We start from the raw sequence: 23089 nt of genomic DNA on the forward strand, positions 1-23089 counted from the left end.
TGAGGCAGTGAGCTCAATGGCGTAGTTGGGCGCGGGGCGGGCGGGGGCTGAGGCGCGGCCGCTGAGGGGACCCGTGAGGCGAGAAGGATGCCGCCGTGAAGTCCCGGCGTGGCAGCCTTTCTGCCTCGCTTCCCTGCTAAAGTGTGGAGTCTCTCTCCTCGCCCCTTGTTTTCAAAGTAATTTCAGTTGAACAAAATTGAGAAGAATTGAGAGTGAACAAAATGGTGGTCGAGTTAAGGGCAGAAATACAGCAGGCGAGTACCGGCGAGCAGCCTTGGAGTACAAGAGCTGAAGGGAGCGCAGTAGTTTTGGTCTCTAGGTTTTCTTTCCTAATCTTCTCCAGAGTGTCACTATGAACAGCCAGAGTCTGTAGTAAGGGTTCCCATTATTACTTAGTTTCACACAACCCTTCACAGGAAGGTACACGGGAAGAACGGATCATTGCAATGTGGCACAATTTAAGGGTGTTCTGGGTTGTCAGATGTGATCTGGCATCACGAAAAAGCTCTGAACAGCTTGTGCTATGAAAGGAAGTGCAAATAGTGAAGCCGTTGGGATGTTTTTCATTATGTCTGAGTAACAATTGTAATAATCAAAGTTCTTAAACAGGATTTTACAAATCCAAAGTAATTCTGATCAGCCGGATTAAAATGCATCACAGGAATAGGTTCTGGTTTGTTGATCTTCAAAATCCATAAAAGAAAAATTACTACTTTAAAAAGTATTTTCTGGAAGGGATTAATTTTTCTGCAACATTTTAGAGCAGATTATTTAAAGTAGAGGTGATTTCCCTGAATTAGATTAGACTTCCGCTAACTATGTACTTGTAAAAGTTTACCTGATTTCCATAGGAAGTACATGAACTTCCTCTCCGAAGGAGCAGGACAAAATCAGAGACTCGTCCCTCAGTGCTAACTCTGCTTTTGGTGTGAGTTGTTCTGTCTTGTCCTTCACTGTAGCTTGGAATACTGATTTTGCTTGTGGTCATGGTGTTAACTTATTTCATGTATGCCTTCTGAATGCCTTCCTCACATCCTTTGTCTATCCACAGAAGCTGCTTGTGCTACTGTTCTTGCAATGTTGAGATAAGAGCATTGTGATGCCATGGAGACACTGTGTTCCCAGCCCTCCCTGGTGACTGAATCCCCTTTCAGCTCTTTAAGAAGAGAAAATAAGGATCATTCTCAGTATTTTTAGCAGTTTTTGATTTCTTAAATTTTTCTCCTGTAATGGGGTGTCTTATCTGTTGATTTGGTAAGTTGGGATATGCTTATGTGTGTGTGAGATTTAGATTAAATACACTAAGTGAAGATGGCCTCTCAATTTTGAAATATTTCTGTGTGGTTGCCTTGGTCCCTCCTGTACTTTGTATTCACCGAGATTGTTGAACTGGGTTTTTTGTAGCTTCATTTGTGAAAGAGCTCTAGGAGAGGAGCAATGAGTCAATCTGTGTACACATGACAGGTGATTACGATGCTTAGGAGGTGTTGAACTAGAACTAGAAAATGCAGAAAGCAAGTTAGTGTTTGAAACTCTTACCAACTCATGGAGTTTTTGTTTTCAGAACTATACTAATAGTTCTGACATTAATTAAGACATTAATATTGCCATAAAATCATTCAAGCTTGCCAAAAGGTCAGAAGGACAAGGATCTAGATCTCTCGACTTCTATATAGTCGAAAGTAGCATAAGTTGAACTATCCATATGGTAATAGATAAATACTGTAATGTCACCTTCTTTGGTGAATAACACATCAGCTACAAATCTGGATTCTTTGTGGGGAAGTGGCTGTTTGGGTATGGTTGAGATCATATTTGTGCCTAAAGCAATTTAAAAGCAATTCTTCATGGAAGAGAATAAAACATTAATTCTAAGTAGTGGATTAGCAATTTTGTTAAGCGTTGTTCTTTGTGTGTGCTTGTAAAACACAAGTGTAGGGTTTTTTCTTCTGTACTTGCTCACTGTTTAAAACTACTGGGCTGCATTGATGTGCCCTTTCTAACCTTTTTAGTCTGCTGCAGAAGTGGGAGAGGCTTGTCTCCTGGTTCAAAGCCTGTTCCAGCTTTATCAAAAGATGACTGTTAGAATGGGAGAGCTTTGCTTTCTCCTGAAAGTTGGACATTTAAATCCTAATAAAATACATAGCAAAATCCCTTAGCATCCTAAATTGCAGTCTGGCGTACTAAATGCTGTCTAAATTAATGAGTTGATTGACAATACTCAGGTAATGCAAAAGAGCTGTGTAATTTCTAATTCCTTGTCTTTGGTGTTCTGTATATTAGAAAGCAAGATTATTAATGAGTAGAAAGACATTTATATAATTCAGAATGTCTCATTAGTGACATGCGCATCCTGACTTTAAAGCTGAGATGAAATCAAGTTGAAATGCTGAAAAAATCCCTAGGGAGTTTCTTTATAATTGCTGCTATGCTTAATATTGGCACTGTAACAGTTCCCCACTCCATTAGTTCCTTTTCTGCCGGGTTAATCCTGCTCTTTGTATCCATATATACAACGATCTTTGAAAAAATTTGGCTGTTTCCTTATCCAGAATTAGGGACCATTTGGTTTATTGAGGAGCAGTTTCTGATCAAAGGAATCTGTATGACCACTAAAATGAGTTTGTTGTTTCAAAACTACGGCTTTATGTATAGTTAAATTACTCCAACTCTGCCTTCCTGGTCTGTGGAAGAAGGGGAGGAAGGGAATTGTTGCAAACCTGTTGCTATGGCCACGTAGCAGGGGCTGAGCTGTTTGTGCGGCTGGAATCCTGCTGCATCAGCTGCTGCTCGGTGAGTCCTTCCTTACACTTTGCTACATGATGAAAATGCTCTCATTAGAAACGTTCTTTGGAACACCAGTAAGAAATCGGTACCCTAATAAGGGTCTCCTCCCCCAGCAACTCACAAGGTTTCATTACATAACCAAATTGATATGTCTCAGGTGAGACATCTAAATGCATTTGTGATTTTCATGTGAACATTTTTCTTTTTCCATGTCAGATGGATTTCATTCTTTCTGAGCCGATCTTGGATGAAAGTTTGATGTTGTGCCCAGAAATGTGGCAGCTTCATTTCTCCTTCTTTCTTCTTCTGACCACATGAAATCTGGGATCCTCTAACATTAGTTAATGTGCTTAGTGCAGAGGCATTTGAAACAATGATGAGCAAGATTTTTAAATTAAACACTGCAAAATCCTTTGAGGGCAAGCAGTTAGGTTGAATTAAGTGAACAATTCTCCACCCTCCCAGGGAATTAAGAGTTGGTGCCTTGTAGTTTCAGAAGGCCACTGTTTGCTACTACAGCTATGCACACTGAGGTGGTCCTTTCTACATGAGAATCAGGTTTCCTTGCATGCAAACTGAGTTGAAGAACTGCCAATTTTACCGAAAAGAAAAAAGAAAAAAAGATGACAAGTCTGGAAGAACTTGGTTAGTTTCTATCATGTGGTCCCTGTATTGAGGTAATTCCTGAATATTGTATTTCTCTTTACATACTTTTCATCTTGTAGAATTTAACTGAATTTGGAGGATGAAGTCCAGCCTAATGCATTTGGTTCCTCCACTGAGTAGAGAAAGAATAATCTCCCAGTTTCCCAAGGTAAGCATTTTTTATCCCTCTGATCACATGAAGCCCTTTCCACACTGATCTATCTTTCCATTGTGCTAATATGGTATTTTAATTTAATTTAATGTACACTTGTTGTCTTCTGTTAAAATTACGAATTATTTAAGATTCTTTCAAAGTTTAATGTGATCTTATATTCCCGTTCAATGCTGATTTCTTTAATAATAGTAATCTTCATTCTTCTTTTTAACCTTTACAAAAAGTGACTCTTGTTACGGAAGTGTCATCTTAAAACATTTATCTTGTTTTTTCAGCAAAACAGTAATAATTACATGCTTAAAGAGCTCCAACACCGAGGGCAAAGAGGAACCACAGCTGACATTAAGTTTGCAAAAAAATCTAATTAGGAGGCTTTGGTTGAAGAATTTGAGGCAATTTTAATTTTCTGTTTGTATAAGAACTTTAGTCATAAAGTAGATCAAATCTAGTAGGCACTGTAGAAAAACACACACAAAATACCTTTGATGTCTCCAAAGACTTGTATTTGAAGTGTAAGAGAACAGTTAAGGACAGGGAAGGGCAAGGAATTACCACTTGGTTTTTTCAGTTGTTCAAAAGATCCTTGTAAGGGAGTTAACATTTTTTTCCATTCTTGATCTCAGCCATGTATTTTGCTTTCTCATGAAGAATACTACAGGTATTTAAGCAAATGCAAGGTAAAATATATTTTCCTCATTTTTAACTAATTCCTACTTAAAGGACTAGTAATAAAAACAGTGCTTCACACTTTAAAAAGACTGAAAAAACTTCATAGTGATAATGACTTGCTGGTGGTATGCTCCCATCTGTGTTTGTCTTGTGTGTCTTTGATCATTGGGATAATTGAAGGCACTTACTGTTGTACAGAATGCTGAGCAAATGGATTTGGCCATGGGCGCTTAGGCAGTGCTGGGACACTGACACTCAGAATGGAGCTCAAAGGATGGTGTTGTCCCAAGGGGCTTTTACAAACACAACTGTGGGGAAACCTTACCGCCTTCTAACCCAATGTACTGCTTTTCTTATGCCAGGGTAACCCTGTTCTTGGCAAACCCTTTGAATAATCATTTTATCTGTTTTTCCTTGCCTGTTTGACTTCTTGCCAAGTAGCTATCACCCAGTTTGTCCCAGCAGCTGTTCTCTCTTTTCAGTGGTACACACCTGAGGCCTGTCTGCAGTTTAAAGAGCACTTCTATGCACAGGTTAGGAGTGCTTGTCAGCAGAGCACTGGAACGGCTGGGTAAGTTTGTAGTAACCCAGGTATGCAAGGAAGAAAGTATTTTAAGCTCTTTACAGCCTCCTTTCTTCATAGGCTTCCCCCACCCCCTATTCCTCGTGTTCCTCACTCCAGTATGTTTCGAGGCAGCTAAGCCCCTGCATGTGGCAGTTCCACAGTAAATGAGTCAAGTGCCTCTTCGTCTGCTGGTATAGATAGCATTGAAAAAATCGTGTAGTAGTTTAGCAAGAAAAAGATGTTTAGCACCCTTTAAGTAAACACTTAGTTCAAAAGATCTAACAGATCAGCCTTGCAGTGTTCTCTGTAGGTGTTCCAAAGGACCAGTTAATAAAGGCTTTGGAGGGATATAAAGGCAGCAGTTCTAACTTTCTCGAAACATCTAAGAATCTAGTTGTAGTCTTTTTGAAGTATACATTCTAAGAAGTTCTCTTAAATAGTTCCTTAAAACTGGAGCAAAATTCTGGTAAATATATAGCATTTAAAAATCAAAATAAGCTGGTTTATGCTCTATTAATAATCTTGGAGTTGTTTTTCCCCCCCACTTTATCTCTCCCCCAGAACTGTTACTATTACTGATTTAATCTCTGAAGCAAGGCAAGAAAGCTAAACTGTGTTAGAAATCATCACTATTCAGTTAAAATAAATAGCTGTACATTTTAGTGATAAATGCTTCTGGTTTCACTGCGAAGGATCTTCCATAAAGCGGAGCTCCTATGAATACTGACAATTAGCTCACTATTCTTCCAGCTCTAGAGTTGCTGACATGAGACTTGTCATGATATCCATCTTTAAATGCAACTTTTTATTCATTTCACTTGGGAGTCTTGCTAAAAAAAACCACTTTTAAAGCCAAAATATGTCACCCTGAGAGACATCAGTGACTTTATTCCTTTTTTAGAAACACAGTCACTATCTTAGTTTCATATAAATTTGTTACAAGTGTCTGGACAATTTTCCAAGTAAGACATACTTTATTGAATTGAGGTATTTTTTCCTTCCATTACTAAGATGTATTTGTTTGGGATTTTTATTAGTAGTATTTTTTTTATTTCCATAGTAAACCAACTCTTTAAGTAATTTATTCTGGTAACAGAGTATAACTAAAAAGCTAATATTTTGTCTTTGTGAATTGAATTAAACTACTTTTCTGTCACTGCTTTCTAGATATGATTATTATTTGGTCATTTAGGTAACTTTTTTGGTGGAATGGGGATAGGAGGGCCAGCCAGAGTGTCTTGTACGGTACTGGTAAAGCTTGACAGGAATAACCATTATCTTCCTTTTCAATTATCCCAAGTAATAAAATATTTCTTTGTCATTTGGAAAGGTAGTCTGATAAATTCAGTAGCTAATGTCTGCATTTAATACTCTCCCAATAGTCCATCATTGTGTTAAATGGTCTAATCTAGGGAGTTTTTTCCCCAATACAAATTAATGGAACACACAGCTCTAAACCATCACTTACTTTTTGGCTTTTCCCTTAAGGTCATTGATTTTATTCAGTATTTTCTCAGTAACAGTTAATCAGGAGCATAGGGGCCTGTGGTCACCCAGTTAATGTTGACTGGCACATAAAACTGGTGGGGGTTTTTTGTTTTGTTTTGTTCTTTAAATATTAGTCATGCAGTTTACTAGTCAATTTTTCAACTATTTAGAATAGATAACTTGGAATCAGCATCACATGGAAGTTGATGTAACCAGAAATAGTATTCAATAGAAGATTAACTCCTTTGTTTAAAAACCCGTCTTTGATAGAAAAGAACATTAAACATCTTAAGCCATTTCTATAGCATGTGCACAGGAGATGTCAATCCAAGTTAGGTTAACAAATAAATTTAAATTCACTTATCCACTGGTATGTCCTAAAAGAGATACAGTTTCAATTTTAAGAATGCAGGTTGAGTCACCTAAAGCCCATCCGCTGTATCCTGTGGGAGGACCTAGAGCAAAGAGGATTATTTGCATGAAGCCGGGTTCAGATTAATATTATTCCAGATAGTCAGAAAATGTATTGGCTCTAACCCTGTGGGTTGTTTTTCCCAGAGACACATTCTGCAGTGGGTTATTTTATTATCAGCAATTTCTTATTTCTGCCCTTGGGACTTCATTTGTACTATTAAAGTCAATGAGAACTGTGGGATAAATTGGAATGCAAAGGATGTAGATGGTTTTATGTGTAACCTGCCAAATGTATATACTTGTAGTCAAAGCAGTTTTAATAGAATAAAATTTGCCCCACTGAATTGAAATTAAGAAAGAAAAAATAAACAGAGTAAGAAATGGACTATTTCTGCTCCAGAAGGGTTTGGTGGCTTTCTTTCTCGCAATTTAAGACTCTGATCGTGAAGCGCAGAGGCAGGTCGGTAAACTGAAGTCACAGGTACATGTGCTTCTCACTTGCAATTTAAAGATCCAAATCAGAATTTTTAGAAAGAGACTGTTGAAATTACTACTAAAACTATATAACATTTTCAAATATTTATAACAGGCTGAAAGTATCCAAAGTGGTTGTGGTAGGAGACCTGTATGTTGGGAAAACCAGTCTTATCAACAGGTACAGTATATCTTAGCTGATGGTTTGATTCTCCCGTTTCTCAAATAAATGTTATAACGTTTCCATTTCCGGCTTTAGAGCAGCACTTCATGGTTCTGGTTTGAACCTGAACCAGTACTTCATGGTTTTGTTATTAAATGAAGACAGAACGAAGTCAGGAGTATGAGACAGGCTTGATACATCAACACAGAAAGTTGTGCTCTAGCACTTCAATCAGTATGTTATAGTCTGAAGTGTTTGTATCCAGTAAAATATGATACAGTGTTTTCTTAAGGAGTCCAGTCTAAAGGCTAAACAATTGGAAAAAAATTCCGGTGTCTGAGTCTTGATTTCATTTGGCTCATTATTTATGACCCAAAATATATTCCCCTGTAACTAAAACTGAAAAATACTGTATCTCCCTTGAGAGCCCAAAGATGTTTTACTGAGTCTCATACTATCCTGAGAGCTTACTAGATATACGTGCTTTCTAGTTTGTTAAATAGTATCTCCTTTTAATTAGTGTCATGATGTTTTTATGTCTACTTCTTCATTATATATCAAATCCACAGTTAGTTTATTCTTTTCGTCATAATTTACCCTAGACAGTGTTAGTTTTGCAATTATTTGTAATTGTGTCTTACTAGTATTTCATTCCCTTTTTTTAATTGCAGATTTTGTAAAGATAATTTTGACCGAGACTACAAGGCGACCATTGGAGTAGATTTTGAAATTGAACGTTTTGAGATAATTGGAATGCCATATAACCTCCAGATGTGAGTTGAAAGAGCGTGGTTAAGCACTGCACAGAGTACAGTCTCAGCAGAGCTTGAATTGCTGCAGGCTGTAGTGGAATAAAGATTTTACAAGTATAATACAATTGCACAAAGAATAATGTGATCTGAAGAAAAGATTCTGTCTCTGGACTTGCAGTTTTAGTAGAAATTTTACTCTGGGATTTCTCATCCCTAAAAAATATTACAAGCTTGTCAATGAAAACGTGTCTTGGATGTCTTGCACTATTTCAGTGGAATTCTATCTTTTTTACTTGAAGTTCATGAAAGAGAAGTGGAAGCTTTTCCCACAGCTTTGTCTAGTGCTAGTGTAACCCCAGTCTGTGATTCGGGTTTAGTAGGCACAATGAGCACTGAACTTGGCTTTACTAGGAGTTTTATTCCTGCAGTCATTGTAATTAATGTTAAGCTGTCCAGTGATTTCAACATCTCTTAATTAGTAACTAATTAATTATCCCTAAATCGTAGAAAGGCTGGAGTGGTTTTATTTGAATATGAACCTAATATCTTTGATTTTCAACTTTGTTTGTCAGACTAGTGGGAATCCTGCCCTTCTCCCACCTCTTTGGGTCTGCAGAATGGTGTCCTTTTATGTTTCTGATAGCCAGAAACATTGTTCTGTAGAGGGCATTATTGAATCATCTGTAGTGTGACCCAGAGTAGAAATAAGATGCCTTGCATGAGGTGTTTTAGTGTATGAATCTTAAAAACCTTTTCACTGATGTAAATAGATGGCTTGTGATATTTATTGAAAAATATTTAGAAATCCATTTCCCACTGATTTCACTGCAGTTGTGTTTGGGAAATTCTGCCAGGTGCTATCCTTTTGGAACTTGAGTCAAACTGAAGCAATAGGGTCAGGTTGCATTATCTGCAAAATCTTCAGAAGCTGGGTAGAACATTTCCATATGATAAGCACTAGTGCCCCCTCTTGCTGAGAGATTTCCATACCAGATATATTTGCAAGTATCCATGACTGGCAGTACAAGGCTTCGACAGAACCCAAACCTCTGTAGTGCTGGCAGTAGCTGAGGGCACTGCATATCATATTCATTAATAAGAAGGACATCCTTGATTTTATTTCATGGTGTCATTAGTACCTGGTAGACTGAGCTGTTGTTCTCTGATTTGTAGTGTAGGGACAGATATCTTATCTAGCAGTTGCAAGATTCTAACATGGGCTAATCACATGACTTAGCTAGTATTAGCAGAGAAAATTGACAAAATTAGATTGTCCTAGAAATGCATGCAAATTACATTGATGAAAGAAAAAATGTTTTAAGAAAATGATATTACCATGCAGAATACAAATATTTGAATTGTCTCCAAAATTATTAGTATTTTTTTAAAAAAGGTAAAAATGGAGTTCGCATGTCTTCATTGAATAATAGAGCTTTACTGTTTTTCTATCAGTAGTTAATGAATAACATGTTCCAGATGGTGACACTTCTCTGGTATCACATTCTTCTCTGCCTTGTACCAGTCTGCTGATTCATTAGCATGTTTACTCAGGTTGCCCTGGGTTTCATTAACCTGAAATTTCTTTTTCTCCCTGTTGCACAGATGGGACACAGCAGGTCAGGAGAAGTTCAAGTGCATTGCATCTGCTTACTACCGAGGAGCAGAGGGTGAGAACAATATTAATTTGATCTTGCCTGTGTCAGGAGGCTGTATTTTGTACAGCAACATATATCCATATATGCCCCTCAGGAGGGTACCTGTAGACACTGTGGTGGAACGGATTGTCCATTATTGCAGGGAAGAAGGGATGAAGAAGTTTATGACTTGATGTGTTGTCACATCTGCAAGCTCTGAGTGTTCTGATGATGCAGCGATAAAAAGTGGCACTTGTGCCTAGGAGGAAAAGAATTTGAGGTTGGGTCAGATTAATGCTGGAGTTAGAAGTGGATATTTCTGGCTTTTCCTTTGGTAAGAGACAATCCTGTGGGAATTAGTGGTCCCAAAATGAAAGGGTTAATAGCACTATAGACTGCAGACTATAGATACAAGGTTGGAGACTAAGGACTTAGGTCTTATTGGGTGCTGGAAAAGGAATGAGAAAATGGATAATCCTCCACCTCCTGTATGTTAAATCTGTTCTTACACCTTATATGTAAACATTCTCTCTGTTTAACAAGATGGGTTGGAGAGACTTCTGATACACTTTCTAATTTAATTACTTTTTTTTTCTGTTCTTGTCTTTTATTGCAGTTATAATAACAGTGTTTGATCTGGCTGATATCCAAACTTTGGATCACACCAAGTAAGTTTCTGCATTTTGGCTTATCTTTTAAAGGTTTTACAACAGGTTTAATTGCCTTGCATATGTAGGTGTTAAGAACTTGCTGGATCATGACTGTATTTTCTATTGAGCTAAGAAATGAAAAATTACAGTCACTAGTTTGGATTACATAGGGTGGGATTTTCCTGAAGAAATTGGAGGGCATAAATTTGGACTAGTTACACTTGACTTCTTTTAAAGTCAGTACAGAGAGAGAGGCACTTCAATAAAAGCTTGATTCTTCCAAAGCTAGACATGCAGGAAGAGATGAAGTGCACCCCAAAAGCATTTTTTTTTTTTTTTTTTTTTTTACTTCATTTGCTACAAATAGAATAATAGGCTGGGATCTAATGTCAATGATAAAATTGATGAGATGCATCTCATGCATAATTTCTCATGAGCCTTTCATTTTTTAGGTACGCTGTTATTCCAAAATTTTCTTTCTCTAGTTTCTGTGATTCTGATGGGAGACAGACTGTCAAAAAGAGGATGGAAAATTAAAAACTCCAACTCTATATGTAGATATAGCTAAACTTACTAGTTCAGATCCTTGTAATGATTTGGTTACAACAACACGGTAATCGTTATTAGTAAACTTGTTCTGGTTTTAGTGCAGGCTGCAAAACCCTGCATGGATCAATGATCCACACTGTTGTCGCAGCTCAGAGCATATATATTTCTAATGTGCGGTTGTGACTGTAATGCAAGTACAGACTTCTTTACAACCTGTACTCTGTCTTATTTGAATGTGTACTATGGTGCTTAGCTCATTTGCATAGGACTTTGTAAAATAATATATATATTAGTGTCTTTGCTTGGCTGAAAGTAATTGAAGCCTGTGAACCTGATTTCCCACACATGCACACACTCCCTTCCCTCCTTGATTTGTGTTGGATGACTCAAGAGAAACTTGATTGCCAGAGTAACAATAATATAAAAGCTTGTGAGACAAGAATCATACAGCCTTCATAGGGAGCTGTTTTATAATGCTGAATAGATTATTTCACTCTTCTTTATTCCCATTTGTATCTAACCTGCTGTGTGGTTCATATCTTGTCATTTGCTTCTTGCTTTCTTATTCCTTATCTTGCACCAAACTTTGCCTTCTCCCTTACACTGAGAAATATCCTCCCTGGGTGCTAAAATGATTGTTGAATTTGTACTCTGCCACGGGTATGATTTTTCCTTAGTGGAAGATGTGTATTCAAAGGAGTTGGAATAGCTACCACTCTCTCCGTCTAGAAAAAAAGGCTTTTGATACTCTCACATAAGTTCTTCTCTCACTTTTCTTGTGACCCTATTTATCTGTCACCTTCTCCTGTACTCCTCGTTCCCTCTGACTGATTCTGTCATTTCTCTTTTGTATTTCAGACAGTGGCTAGAAGATGCATTGAGGGAGAATGAGCCATATTCCAGCTTCATCTTTCTGGTTGGAACAAAAAAAGATTTGGTGGTAAGTAAATTGAATGCAGATAAGGAAATCAGATTTTCCCTGGTTCCTCAGGTGATTTCCCTTACAAGTTGTGCACAATGTCATTGAGATAAAGACCTTGAGTGAAAAACTTTAAAAGATAAATTGAACAGCACACTTGGAACCAATTTAAAAGACTTTCTGAAAAAAATGGGTAGTTAATGAAATATTTCTTACATGACATTTTTCAAGCATATTTAAACATATCTAGTAATCTTAAAGGTTTTGTTGTTTTAGTTTTTAAGGGATAGTGTATTCATTATTCAGGAACAGGGGAGATTTCTTACCTAGTTGAATATCACATAATTTTCAAAAGAATAAGCTGAATGCAGTCACTCCATACAATTCTCAGTCTTGTGTTTATCTTTCTGTAGCTATCAATACTTCATTTTTAAAGCTTTGAAAACAAACTTGTTTCTTCTGTTACTGGTTGGTCCCCCAGCTCTTCTGCTGAGAATGATGGGGTGACAAGAATTTGAAGACCAGTAACTGGACTTCGTACTTGATAGTTCTTTACCAGGCAATGTGTTAGATACAAGGGTCACTTGTTAACTGTTGTTTTGTTTCAGTGCTGTGGGAAATGAGTGGAGACATCCATTTAAAACCAGTACTATATACTTGAATGTTCTTTCAGTCATGTCTGATTGCCCAAGTCTAGGCAAGGTCAAAAAGGCTACTGAGAAAACTGGAAGCATCATAGTGTAGGTGCTATGGCAGTACCTCTGTGCTGTTACCAGCCCAGACACACTTCTTATGTTCAAGTTGTTCCGTGGTGTTTGTTTGCCCAGTCAGACGCTGTGTGTGAAATGACAGAGCTGGATGCAATCCGTTTTGCCAAGGAGATGCAGGCAGAATACTGGTCGGTTTCAGCCAAAACAGGTAAATTACTGCAAAGGATGTAAAAATAGCATAACCACAAGGTCTGATGTTGAAGTGGGAGGAACCTATTATCCCCCATTGCCAGGTTTTTGTTGTTGTTCTTGCATTTTGTTGCTATTAGAAACTTCAGGCTTATTAATGGCTGATTTTATTTGAGCATTTGTATGTGTGCTTTCACTGTCGTGTTTGCAGAAAGAACTAATCAAGCTGCTTTGCAATATCTGAGCATGTTTAATTCATAGATAGTTACATAAATACACATGTGCACTACTACTCAATGTTTGCAATGGAAAAAGATTATACCACAAACTCAATTCTCTCTGTTGCTGGCTAAAAATAAAGGTGCAGCACAGGGTACAGTATTCCAGAGTAAGGAAATTAGAAATTCTTTCTGCAGTGATCAGAATGGGAGACAGATTGTTGGAGAGGCCTGTTCAGTCCCAGTATTGAGCAGTGAGCTGTTCACAGATGTGCTTGTTATGCTTGATCATCTGTTTATGTGCCTTTATAAAAACACATAATTTCTGTCTTGTTTCCTAGGGGAAAATGTCAAAGAATTTTTTTCCCGAGTTGCTGCCTTGGCCTTTGAACAGTCCATGATGAAGGAGCTGGAGAACACTCCTGGGTACAGGGCCCAAATTGGGGCAGGAAATCTGATCAGTATGTGGAGTTTTGCTTTTTGTGTGCATTTTCCTTGTTTATAGTCCAAAGGATTGGAGAGGTTTTTCAAGCATTAGAGCCAGTTTCAAACACCTGCAAGCATATTCATATCGTCTGCCCAGGTTTTAGCCTACAGGAGTGACTGGGCCTGCATCCAGCTTCTATTACCCTTAATATCAGATGGTATAATTTCTTGTAAATTGATTTTATAACTTTTTTGTTTCCACAGAACTAGAGAACAACATTATGGAAGTTGCAGAAGACAATGCTCAAGTCAGCCTGAGTTGTTGCTAACTGTCAACTGTTTCTGCAAGTGCCACAGTTCTCTGCAACAATGCTCTCAAACCAGAAACAGAGCGCTTTAATTTTAGAAACGAGGGAGGAAAAACTTACCCAAACTTTCTTGCTGAGAGTTCCCTTGCTGCTGCAGGCTCACCATGCAGGGTGGTACAATTGTTAAGTAAGCCGTTCTCTGTGTAGTTGAAACATAACATCCTTGTCTTAATGCAAGAAGACATTGCCAGTGCCATGTGCTCACCTGTCTGCTAGAAAGGCTTGTAGTCAAAAATTATATCATTTTAGTGTTGTTCTTTGATAATTCTCTAGAAGTCTTAGCTAGTGAACTGGCATTCTTGTGGGAGCAAGAAACAAGTGGCAGTTCAGAATGAAGGGTGCTATCAATATGGTTTTGCCTTTTAAAATCATCATGTAAAATAACTCTGATTTGCTTTTATGCATTCCAAGTATTTTAAAACTATTTGAAAATAAATTCTTTTAAGTATCGGGTCTGAAAGTACACAAATGCAGACTGCATAGTTTCCACTGTGGTTTCTCTATCCAGGAAAAATCTGTATTACTTTTCATTTTCCACTTGAGAATCAGAGCCCAGTATTAAATATTTCCAAGCCTAGAAGAAGTCCAGGTAGGAACTTGGTTATGTTAACACAGCTGTCTAGTATTTTGAAAACTTTGCCAGATAAGAATGCTATTCTTTTCCATTCTCTTGAATAAGAAAGAATGGTCACACAGGTGCATAATATGGAAAATATATTAGTTCGTTCTGTTTTTTCCAATAGCTCTCTGAACTCTAATATTTAGTTGTGAGTATTTAGAATTCCATGTTTCTAGGATTCATATTCAGCATTTCAAGCTTGCTGGCATTAAAAAAATTATATATAATGCTCTAAATTTCATACTGCAATTACTTTAAATGGAAAGAAAGAAGAAAACCTATGAACAATTACAAGGTACAGTTTCTTGAGATATTTATTCAATCATTGCAGAAACAACAGTATCCAGAAAAATAATTACAATAGGACCTTTCAGATTTGAGCTGCTGAGAAATAAAGACATTTGTTAATAAAGAAATGCATCAATCTGAAAATATTCTGGTTTCTCTGCCATTTTCCCCACTTTGATAAGAAATGGGAAAAAGTGGAGAAAAGATATCTTGAACATCCTTTTTATTACTTTTTTCTTATTACGAAAGTTAGAGCAGCTTCCTAGAATATGATGAATAGAGATCTAGGAACTCTGTGTCTTTTTTTATCGGACAATCTTCACTTTGGCAATTGTGCTGCCTGTTGGCAAGGGCACAAATGTAGCATTTGGTGGAAAAAATGAATCTGTGAGGGTACAAAAGGAGCTCTTTATCCAAATGTGTAATATTTTGACCTTATGATTTTCTATGCAGTTGTTCAGTTCCCAAGTCTCACATGGAAGGTGAATTTACACTGTGCTTGTAGCATATGCTGTGCTGGGTGGGCAGCATGGCCACAGCCATTGTGTTTCCTGAGCCTGAATGAGAGTAGAGGAGATGGTTCACTCTGCTGCAGCAAGTCATGTTACCTGGGCTTCAGTGCTGACATGAGATAGTGTTTACCCTGCAAAGTGAGTCAGGAACAAATCTAAGAAAATACTCAGTTTTTTGTTTGGGGTTTTTTTTTCCCACCAAGGGAAAAGGTTTCTCCAAAGGGTTTCTTTTGTTGCTGGGCTCAATTATTGTACAAAGTCACAGAGATGCAATCTCTTCAACAACATGATCATGTTGCCTGGAAAATCTACTGGGACAGTTTTTTCCTAGGGATTCAGTACATTGCATGATGTCATTACTTTTTTGTATCATCTGAAGCTCCAAAAACTCCACATACAAAGGCAATACTCTGTCAGTCATCAGCTATCATGGGACAGTGGCCTGAGTCTGTCTATTAAATGATGAAGACTTTGAGACTGGGTGTTTTTTTGGTTGGTGGTTTGTTGGGTTTTTTGTTGTCTTTTTTTGTTTGTGGTGTTTGGGGTTTTTTTGCTTGCTTGGTTGGTTTTAAGGGTGCTTTTAGCACCACTGAGGCCTCCCCTACAAAGAACTCTGTATTAATAATTCATAATCTGAAATGAATCTCGGATCATGTTGCAAATGATGAGTTGCTTAGGAAAGCACAAAGGAAACTAACTATAGAAAACAAATATAAATTTATAAGTTCTACCTGGCCAATGTTTTATCTATGTATGTTAATCCATTCTATCAGCAACTTAATTGACTTTGAAGAAGCCTTAATATTTTGAAAAACAGTGTTGAAAAAACTTTATTAACTCTAACCATAGGTAGGCTAAACCACAATTTCTATACCAGTTGAAATCCCCACAGTGATCATCACAACAGTCACAGTTTCAGCTTCCTTGTGGAATTTGCAGGTGAGAAATTGAAGTAAAATTTGGAGTCAGTCTGAAGCCTAAGGTAAAGAGCAATTGTAATAATCCATTTCCCAAAAGAAGTACATGTTGTGCTGTTTCTTGTCTTTAGTAAGTAAAAGCTAACGTGTTAATGGGCTGTGGATGCATTTGTGCTGAGCAAACTCACGGGTAATGGATCAAAAGCCATTTAAGAAAGCCACCTGACAAAGTTAATTTCTTACTATAAAAGGCCATTCTTTTAATTTTTAATGGTGCTATTTCACCTTTTGAGTTATTATTTGACTCTTAAGGTATGGTTATTTATATTCACATAGGTCATGGGATTCAGAGCTTTCTGAATCCTGTTGGTTCCTAGCTCAGGTTTACATTGCGGTGGAACTGGAGTCCATTCTCCATGACTAAATCTCTCCCCCTCTGTGTTTTTTTTAGCTTTCCATCAATAGTTAGAGGTTGTTCTAATGTAACACACTGGTGAATGAATGCTCTGAACACTGTGTCACATCCTCTGAGCATGCACGTTGGAATTAAATGTTGGGCAGATTGTAGGAGAATCTGTGTTTGGTAGTGGAGAGGGTTGATCACTTTCCTGTATTTTTGGTCAGAAAGCTGTTCTCACAGCGAGGGATTGCCATTGTCTGAATTTGGAGGAGTTCATAAAATGATTTAAACTGGATGGGACTTCCCAAGACTTGTCAGCTTTGTTAAACTCTACCAAGAGTGCTGCTTTGTGTTAACAAAAATACGATTTTTTCGTTTAAGCCACATATTAATTAAAAATTATGTTTTATTTCTCATTTTAAAAGCTCAGCTTATGTCCTACAGTTTTTTGGTGGTTTTGTTTTGTTTTGTTGTTTTGTTTTTTGGTTTTTGGTTTTTTTTGTCCTTACAAAACCCCCGGTTCTTCCGCATGGGGTGACGCTGTAGAGCAGTTCCCAAGTGACAGCTCGAGAGCTTTCAGAGCCAAGCGGCTCCTCTTCCCACAAGAGGGAGCCCGGCGGTCACTGCAGGATCCGATCTGTGCCGGCTCGGAAGGGCTTTGCGATCCCTCACCAGCCAGCAGAGGGGATGTGCTGGGCAGGCCGGCCCGAGTTTATCCCTTCATCGCAAGATTCTCAGTCTCAAATCACAGTTGTGTCTCTGCCACAGTAGTCTTAAAGAAATTTTGTATCCTATTAAAATACTACTCTGTTGAATGCATAAAGTATCAGCAAAAATTCAGAGAACATTTCAATTCCCAGTGGAATTTCTGAAGTTGCACTACCTCAGTAGATAAATAGGGTGTAGTTGTTTAACAGTATTATTCACTAAAAGGTAAGTGTGCATAGAGAAATCCCTCTGCTGACTCATCAGAATTCTTAGGCTCTCCAGAAAGGACACAAATGTCAGAAAAGTGAACCCAGATCAAAACTGCTCTAGAAATAAATCAGAATGGTGAGTCTTCAGTAAAAGTTCTTTATGAATACAGAACATATCCCAATGATGTGAGATACCATTGTTTATAACCATACCAGTACAATCTTATTATTCCTAGAAATACATTGCATGTCAGAATTTTGTTGGTCAAACTGGCACTAAGCAAACAAATAGTATGAATGGATAAAACACATTTTATTTTATTTCTGTGACAGATTCAGAATTCTTGAAAGATTTATAGAGTTATTTATTAAACATATAGATTTTATTACCATTTAGGTCATAATCTGTTTTCCATATAGGTCAGCCACTGCCTGTTATGTGTTAAAAGCCAAGGAAACAAGTGCAGGAAAAGCAGTTAAAGCCAGGAAACAAAAACCAGGAGGGATGAACTGTGCAATATGAATGAATACATGATTTGCCATTTGTGATATATCTGAAAATACTCCAAAATATTTTGATTGGCATATAAAAAAGCATGAAGAGGAAAACTGTTTTATGTATTTTGAAACAGTACATATCTCAAAGGTGAGAGAACTACTCCTGTGGAGCTGTGCTTTTCCTTCCTATGGGATTTTATTAGTTCTTATCAGGGCTATATCCCACTCTCTTTTCTAGCAACATGTACCAGAAAAGATATGCTTCACCACAAACATGAAAGAAACAGTTTTTTGGGGATATGAGGGATACATATCACCTTTTCCTGTCTTCCAAACAGGCAAGATGGAACTTTGATTGTATTCGTTACCCTTTTTCTAGAGGTTGAATTAATACATGAAAAGGACACACACCTTAAGCAACATTGTGTACTTCAGAAGGAAGTGTGATTTCAGAAGTAAAATAATACCCAGCAGCCAGAATTCTGTTTAAATCATTTGCCATCCTTCATCCAGAAGTGAAATGTGGGACTGAGTTACTGGGGCTAAATAATATACAAGACAAAAGTGAGACTAATGCCCAAACAAAGCAGCCTTTATTTTCAGTATCAGAGTTGCCCATTTCAGAAATCCAGCTTGTCATTTATTGGCAAGGAAGGTAGGATTGAGGGAATGACAAGCTTGCTATTACTCAGTACTTACATGAGTGGGGGAAAACGTGACCTTTGAAGGTGAGCTGCATCAGTGCCTGGGGGGCGAGCCTTGGTGTGAACTCAAGAGAAAGCAGAGAGACGTGCTGGCGTTTATACATAATATATGAGGGCATGGCTGTATGAACGGGAATGGATACCTCCCTGTGCACACAGGGCTGTGTGCACGGCATGTTCTTAACCAGGCTTAGCTACGGTCATGTCTGCATGGTGTGATGATGCCCAGGCCTGTGGCTGCAAGTGCGAGCAGGCAGGACCGCTCACGACTTTGCCTTTGTCTCACGGGCAGCCGTCAGGAAGACGCTGGGCCCCCCCCGGCCCCCCCACCTCCCCGGGATCCCCCGGCCTGGCTGCCCCTTTAAGAGGCCCCAGCGTCGTGTCAGTGCCTGCGCCGGGTGCTTCCCTCCCCTCCCCTTCCGCAGCGCCGCCGGAGCCGGGCCGCGATGGGCTGCCGCGGGCAGCGGGGGCCGCGCCGCCGGGGGGGCTCCCGCGGGGCCGCGGGGCGCTCGGGCACCGCCGGGTAACGGCGGACCTCGGCCGGGACGCGCCGCCGCATCGCCGCCCCGCGCGGGGACCGTGTGCGCCCCGAGCGCAGCACAATAGCCGGGAGGAGGAGACAGGGAAAGGGGCAGGGGGAGAGGAGGAGAGAGAAATAGAAAGCACAACACGGGGGCTGGCGAGGGAGCGCGGAGCGGAGGGCTCCGGAGCGTGGCCGCGCTGAGGACCGTGCCCAGGACGGCGGCGACAGGAGGTGGGTGGGGGGCGATATTTACCTTCCCTCCCCCGCCCCGAGCCCGCTCCTTTGTCCACGCGCTTTGAAGTGCTGGGGGATCGCCGGGGTGGGAGCATTGTTGTTCGCCAGCAAACGATCAGTCATGCTGGAGAGAGAGTAGCGAATGTACGCGGGGCTGGGGCCGGCAAAAGCAGAAGGAGACGGGGAGGAGAGAGGATTGCCAGAGAGGATTGCTGCCTGCGTCCCAGTGCCCTGCATGGACCGTGAAAGAGACGCGCTGAGTTGACCCTGCCCGAGGTGTTTCTGCTTCTACATGTGAGATCCGGTTGGTTTTTTCTTTCCATCTCTCTCTTCAGCCTCCTTCTCGTATCCTCCACTTACTCCCGTATGCAAAATGGTGGACCCTGTGGGGTTTGTAGAGGCTTGGAAAGCACAATTTGCAGACTCTGAGCCTCCTAAAATGGAGCTGAAATCTGTGGGAGACATCGAACAGGAACTGGAGATGTGCAAAGCATCTATCCGGAGACTGGAGATGGAGGTTAACAAGGAGAGGTTCCGCATGATTTACCTGCAGACTCTTCTGGCAAAGGAGAAAAAAAGCTATGATAGACAGAGATGGGGTTTTAAACGTATTTCTCAGTTGCCTGAAGGGGGTGCAGAGCAGCAGATCCAGGACCTGCATCATAACCAGTCTGCTGACCAAGACGAATATGAAAAAAGCAAGTCACACCATGGGGAGGAAAAGTTCAAACCTAGGATACCCTCTATGCGGAAGCTGTCTACCCAGAGTGATGGGTCAGACCTGTCACCTTTGGACAGCCCCCACCATGGAGAAGGAGAGCAGGACAGGTGTAAGTATTATGGTGAAGAGAAACTGAAGAGAGTTGTAGAAGATATGGAGAATCGCTGTGATACAGATGGCTCTCCTTCAAAACACAGATCGGCTTCCACTCGCAGACTAGTGGGATCTGCTGAGAAGGAGGGGTCATTTGAACCTAAGGAGAGAGGGAACAGCACCAGTGTGGCAGCCCTAAGGTCCAATTTTGAGAGAATGAAGAAGGTTAATTCGCATTCTTCTGGAGATAGCAAGGATGTTATTGAAAAGCCCTTTTATGTGAACATGGAGTATCATCATGAGAAGGGTCTAGTAAAGGTCAACAATAAAGATGTTTCTGATAAAATAAGTTCCCTTGGTAGCCAAGCCATGCAAATGGAACGCAAAAAGTCTTTGCACTCCCTCCCTTCTAACATGGTACCCAGCTTCAGCGAGTTCCAGAGGCCGGCCTACAGGGGAAGGTCTTCAGAGAGCAGCTTTCTCTATGATGGAGAATATGAGGATGCTGAACTGAACCCCAAGTTTCTTAAAGATAACCTGATTAATGCCAATGGCAGCAACCGCTCACCTTGGCAGCCCATGGACTTTCAGCCGTATCAGAGTATCTATGTTGGTGGAATGATGGGGGAAGGAGAAGGAAAAGGACCTATTCTGCGAAATCAGGGCCCAACTGACCAGGAAAAACATCTCACATGGCCCAGGAGATCTTATTCCCCCAGGAGTTTTGAAGATATTGGAGGAGGATATACTCCTGATTGTAGCTCTAATGAGAACCTTACCTCCAGTGAGGAAGACTTCTCCTCAGGACAGTCCAGCCATGTCTCCCCCAGCCCCACCACTTACCGCATGTATCGGGATAAAAGCCGTTCCCCTTCCCAGAACTCACAGCAGTCCTTTGACAGCAGCAGCCCACCAACCCCCCAGTCTCAAAAACGGCACCGGCAGCAGCAGGTCATCGTGTCTGAGGCCACTATTGTGGGTGTACGAAAAACAGGACAGATCTGGCCAAGTGATGGAGATTTACCCTCTGGGAGATGTCACCAGGACAGCTGTTTGCATGGGGATACAGGTGTGTACCAGCTTTTTGCTTAGTCTTTTAAAGGTACAGAGCAGGGAATTGGCATCGTGGACATGAATGGGAGACCCTGGGTGAATCACTGTGAGGGGGCAACTGTTTCATGTGAGATTTCTGTGTTTTAATTTGTAGTTTTGCTGTTTTAGGAAGATCCTATAGAAGTATATGTCAGACAGCATTTTAGGAATTCAGGATTCCCAGAAGGGTTGATTCAGGCCTCTATTGAGAGGATCAATGGAGTCCCATGTTAATCAGTTCTTAAAAGTTTCAGTGTGAACACTGAGGTAAAAAGGGGCCAGAACTTCACCAGGTATTCACCATCTGTGGTGAATTCACCTCCAGATTATTCCCTCCCTCGTATTCGTGCACTATGGAGTACATAAACTCTACCTCAGAGGTGGTAGTGTGCCAGCAAGCCACAACCTGAGGGTTTTGCCAGAGCTTTACCGATAATGATGCTGTTCCCACAATCTTGTTTTTTCCTGTCTGTATTAATTGCAGTGTTAGTTTCTCGTTCTGTCTCGTGTCTGTCTTCAATTAGAGCTGATTGGAGGTGATGATTGTGCAGCCCTGTTCTTGGAGCTTTCTGCTATCTCTGAGTGAAGGAAGAACTTGGAATATCAGGAAGCCCTGAGGGAAAAATGCTAACTAAATTTCAGCAGAATAAAACTTTTCCTTTGGGGAAGAATGGGCAATGTTTGAACCCGTTCTTATGTAAGTCATTCAGGCATGCAGGTGTGTCTGTGGAATCACAGTGAGTTTATAGGTGGAAGAGACAAGGAATTATGTTAATTCAGATGGATTTTTTGAATGTATGTGGATGTCTAATGTATTTAGCAAGGCAAAGCATGTAATGTAAATAGTACCTTGTGCTAACATCAGTAGTCTCCTATGCAGTAAATGAAAATCAAATCCAGGAATGAAAAAAATAGGAGTGTTTGTTTTGAAAGATTTCTTTAATTACAAATCTGTGATTACAAATCTCTCATGGGTTTTATTTGTCTCTTTGAATCTTTCATTTTAATAAGGGGTTAACATGTTATTCGTCAATGGGACCAAATTGCTGTAGTAGTGGGTGAATTGAGAGGCCTGTCAGAGATGTCACTTTCTCAGGTTGTGAGAATTTGCTCTATTACTTCTCAGAAGAGTAACTTTGCTGGCAGAAGATGCCTGGTTTTACTTTCCCTGCTGATTGTTTTTGTCAGCTATACTTTTGGGAGCAACTATGGAGGGAGAACTCTTCTGTCCCCTGCTGCCATCCTCTTATCCCATTAGTATTATTAGAAGGCTGGACAGTTGTAGTGGATGTTCAGCGTACATGGAAGCTCTGCACCTCCTCACAGTGACTTCTCCCATATCAGATTGGATGTACATCCCTGTTTTCTCTTTGTGACTGCTGCGTTCTTCCTGGGTTTTAGGGGAGAGGCTGAGTCTTGTGCTCATTTGAACTGAGCTCAGCCATCTGTCTCTGCTCTTGTTTACTGATGCTCTTTAGATGACTGGGAAGCCTCCTAACAATTTCAGTTTTTGCAGAAGGAAACAAAGGGGTAAAAATAACAAAGGTTGAGAGAGCTTGAGGATAAATTCAGTTTTCAAAAAGGCAGTAGATAATTTTTATTTTAAATAATTCAGCGGGATGCAGTGATAAAAAAAAGGCAGCTGAAAAGTCAGAACACTTAAAATTCCTAGATGTGCTGGAAAGCTTTGTGTCATGTTCCTAAGGATGACCACACATTGCAGGCAAGGACAGAATGTAACTGATCCACCTTCTGCTTTCCTCAGCACAGGGGGTG

At 39.9% G+C, this 23089-nt stretch overlaps 2 protein-coding genes across 6 annotated transcripts in view; both read left to right on the forward strand.

The window, feature by feature from the left end:
• Positions 1 to 48: 48 nt before the first annotated feature.
• On the forward strand, positions 49 to 16284 carry RAB36 (RAB36, member RAS oncogene family). 4 transcript variants are annotated; one of them, XM_032127785.1, is made up of 14 exons: positions 49 to 176; positions 852 to 928; positions 1052 to 1254; positions 2656 to 2793; positions 3513 to 3601; positions 4759 to 4847; positions 7333 to 7398; positions 8052 to 8153; positions 9735 to 9799; positions 10383 to 10434; positions 11824 to 11905; positions 12712 to 12802; positions 13343 to 13462; positions 13692 to 16284. In XM_032127785.1, exons 5-14 carry the CDS (start codon positions 3533 to 3535, stop codon positions 13754 to 13756), a joined length of 801 nt encoding a protein of 266 aa, XP_031983676.1. In that variant the 5' UTR covers positions 49 to 176; positions 852 to 928; positions 1052 to 1254; positions 2656 to 2793; positions 3513 to 3532; the 3' UTR covers positions 13757 to 16284. The 4 variants fall into 4 exon arrangements, with proteins under 4 accessions (XP_031983676.1, XP_031983677.1, XP_031983678.1 ...); XM_032127786.1 differs by lacking the exon at positions 2656 to 2793; XM_032127787.1 differs by lacking the exons at positions 1052 to 1254; positions 2656 to 2793 and having other exon boundaries at positions 852 to 926.
• A 2891-nt stretch (positions 16285 to 19175) lies between these two features.
• The window catches only part of BCR (BCR activator of RhoGEF and GTPase), a 93344-nt gene continuing 89430 nt past the window's right edge, over positions 19176 to 23089 (forward strand). The window contains exons 1-2 of one of the 2 annotated variants that reach the window (XM_032127900.1): positions 19176 to 19404; positions 19743 to 21290. In XM_032127900.1, the coding sequence (XP_031983791.1) occupies positions 19781 to 21290 (1510 nt within the window). In that variant the 5' untranslated portion in view covers positions 19176 to 19404; positions 19743 to 19780. Of the gene's footprint in view, positions 21291 to 23089 lie in introns of both variants that reach the window. The other variant, XM_032127899.1, reaches the window with a different exon arrangement.

This window comes from Corvus moneduloides, chromosome 18, assembly GCF_009650955.1.
Source record: "Corvus moneduloides isolate bCorMon1 chromosome 18, bCorMon1.pri, whole genome shotgun sequence".
In the NCBI taxonomy this organism is placed as follows: Eukaryota; Metazoa; Chordata; class Aves; order Passeriformes; family Corvidae; genus Corvus; species Corvus moneduloides.

What these genes read in the sequence shown, in the direction of transcription:
- RAB36 (XM_032127785.1), top strand. Translation starts at nt 3,533, where the DNA reads ATGAAGTCCAGCCTAATGCATTTGGTTCCTCCACTGAGTAGAGAAAGA. An exon ending in AAAACCAGTCTTATCAACAG is followed by an intron (nt 7,399 to 8,051) that starts GTACAGTATATC and finishes TTTTAATTGCAG; the next exon opens with ATTTTGTAAAGATAATTTTG. An exon ending in TTACTACCGAGGAGCAGAGG is followed by an intron (nt 9,800 to 10,382) that starts GTGAGAACAATA and finishes CTTTTATTGCAG; the next exon opens with TTATAATAACAGTGTTTGAT.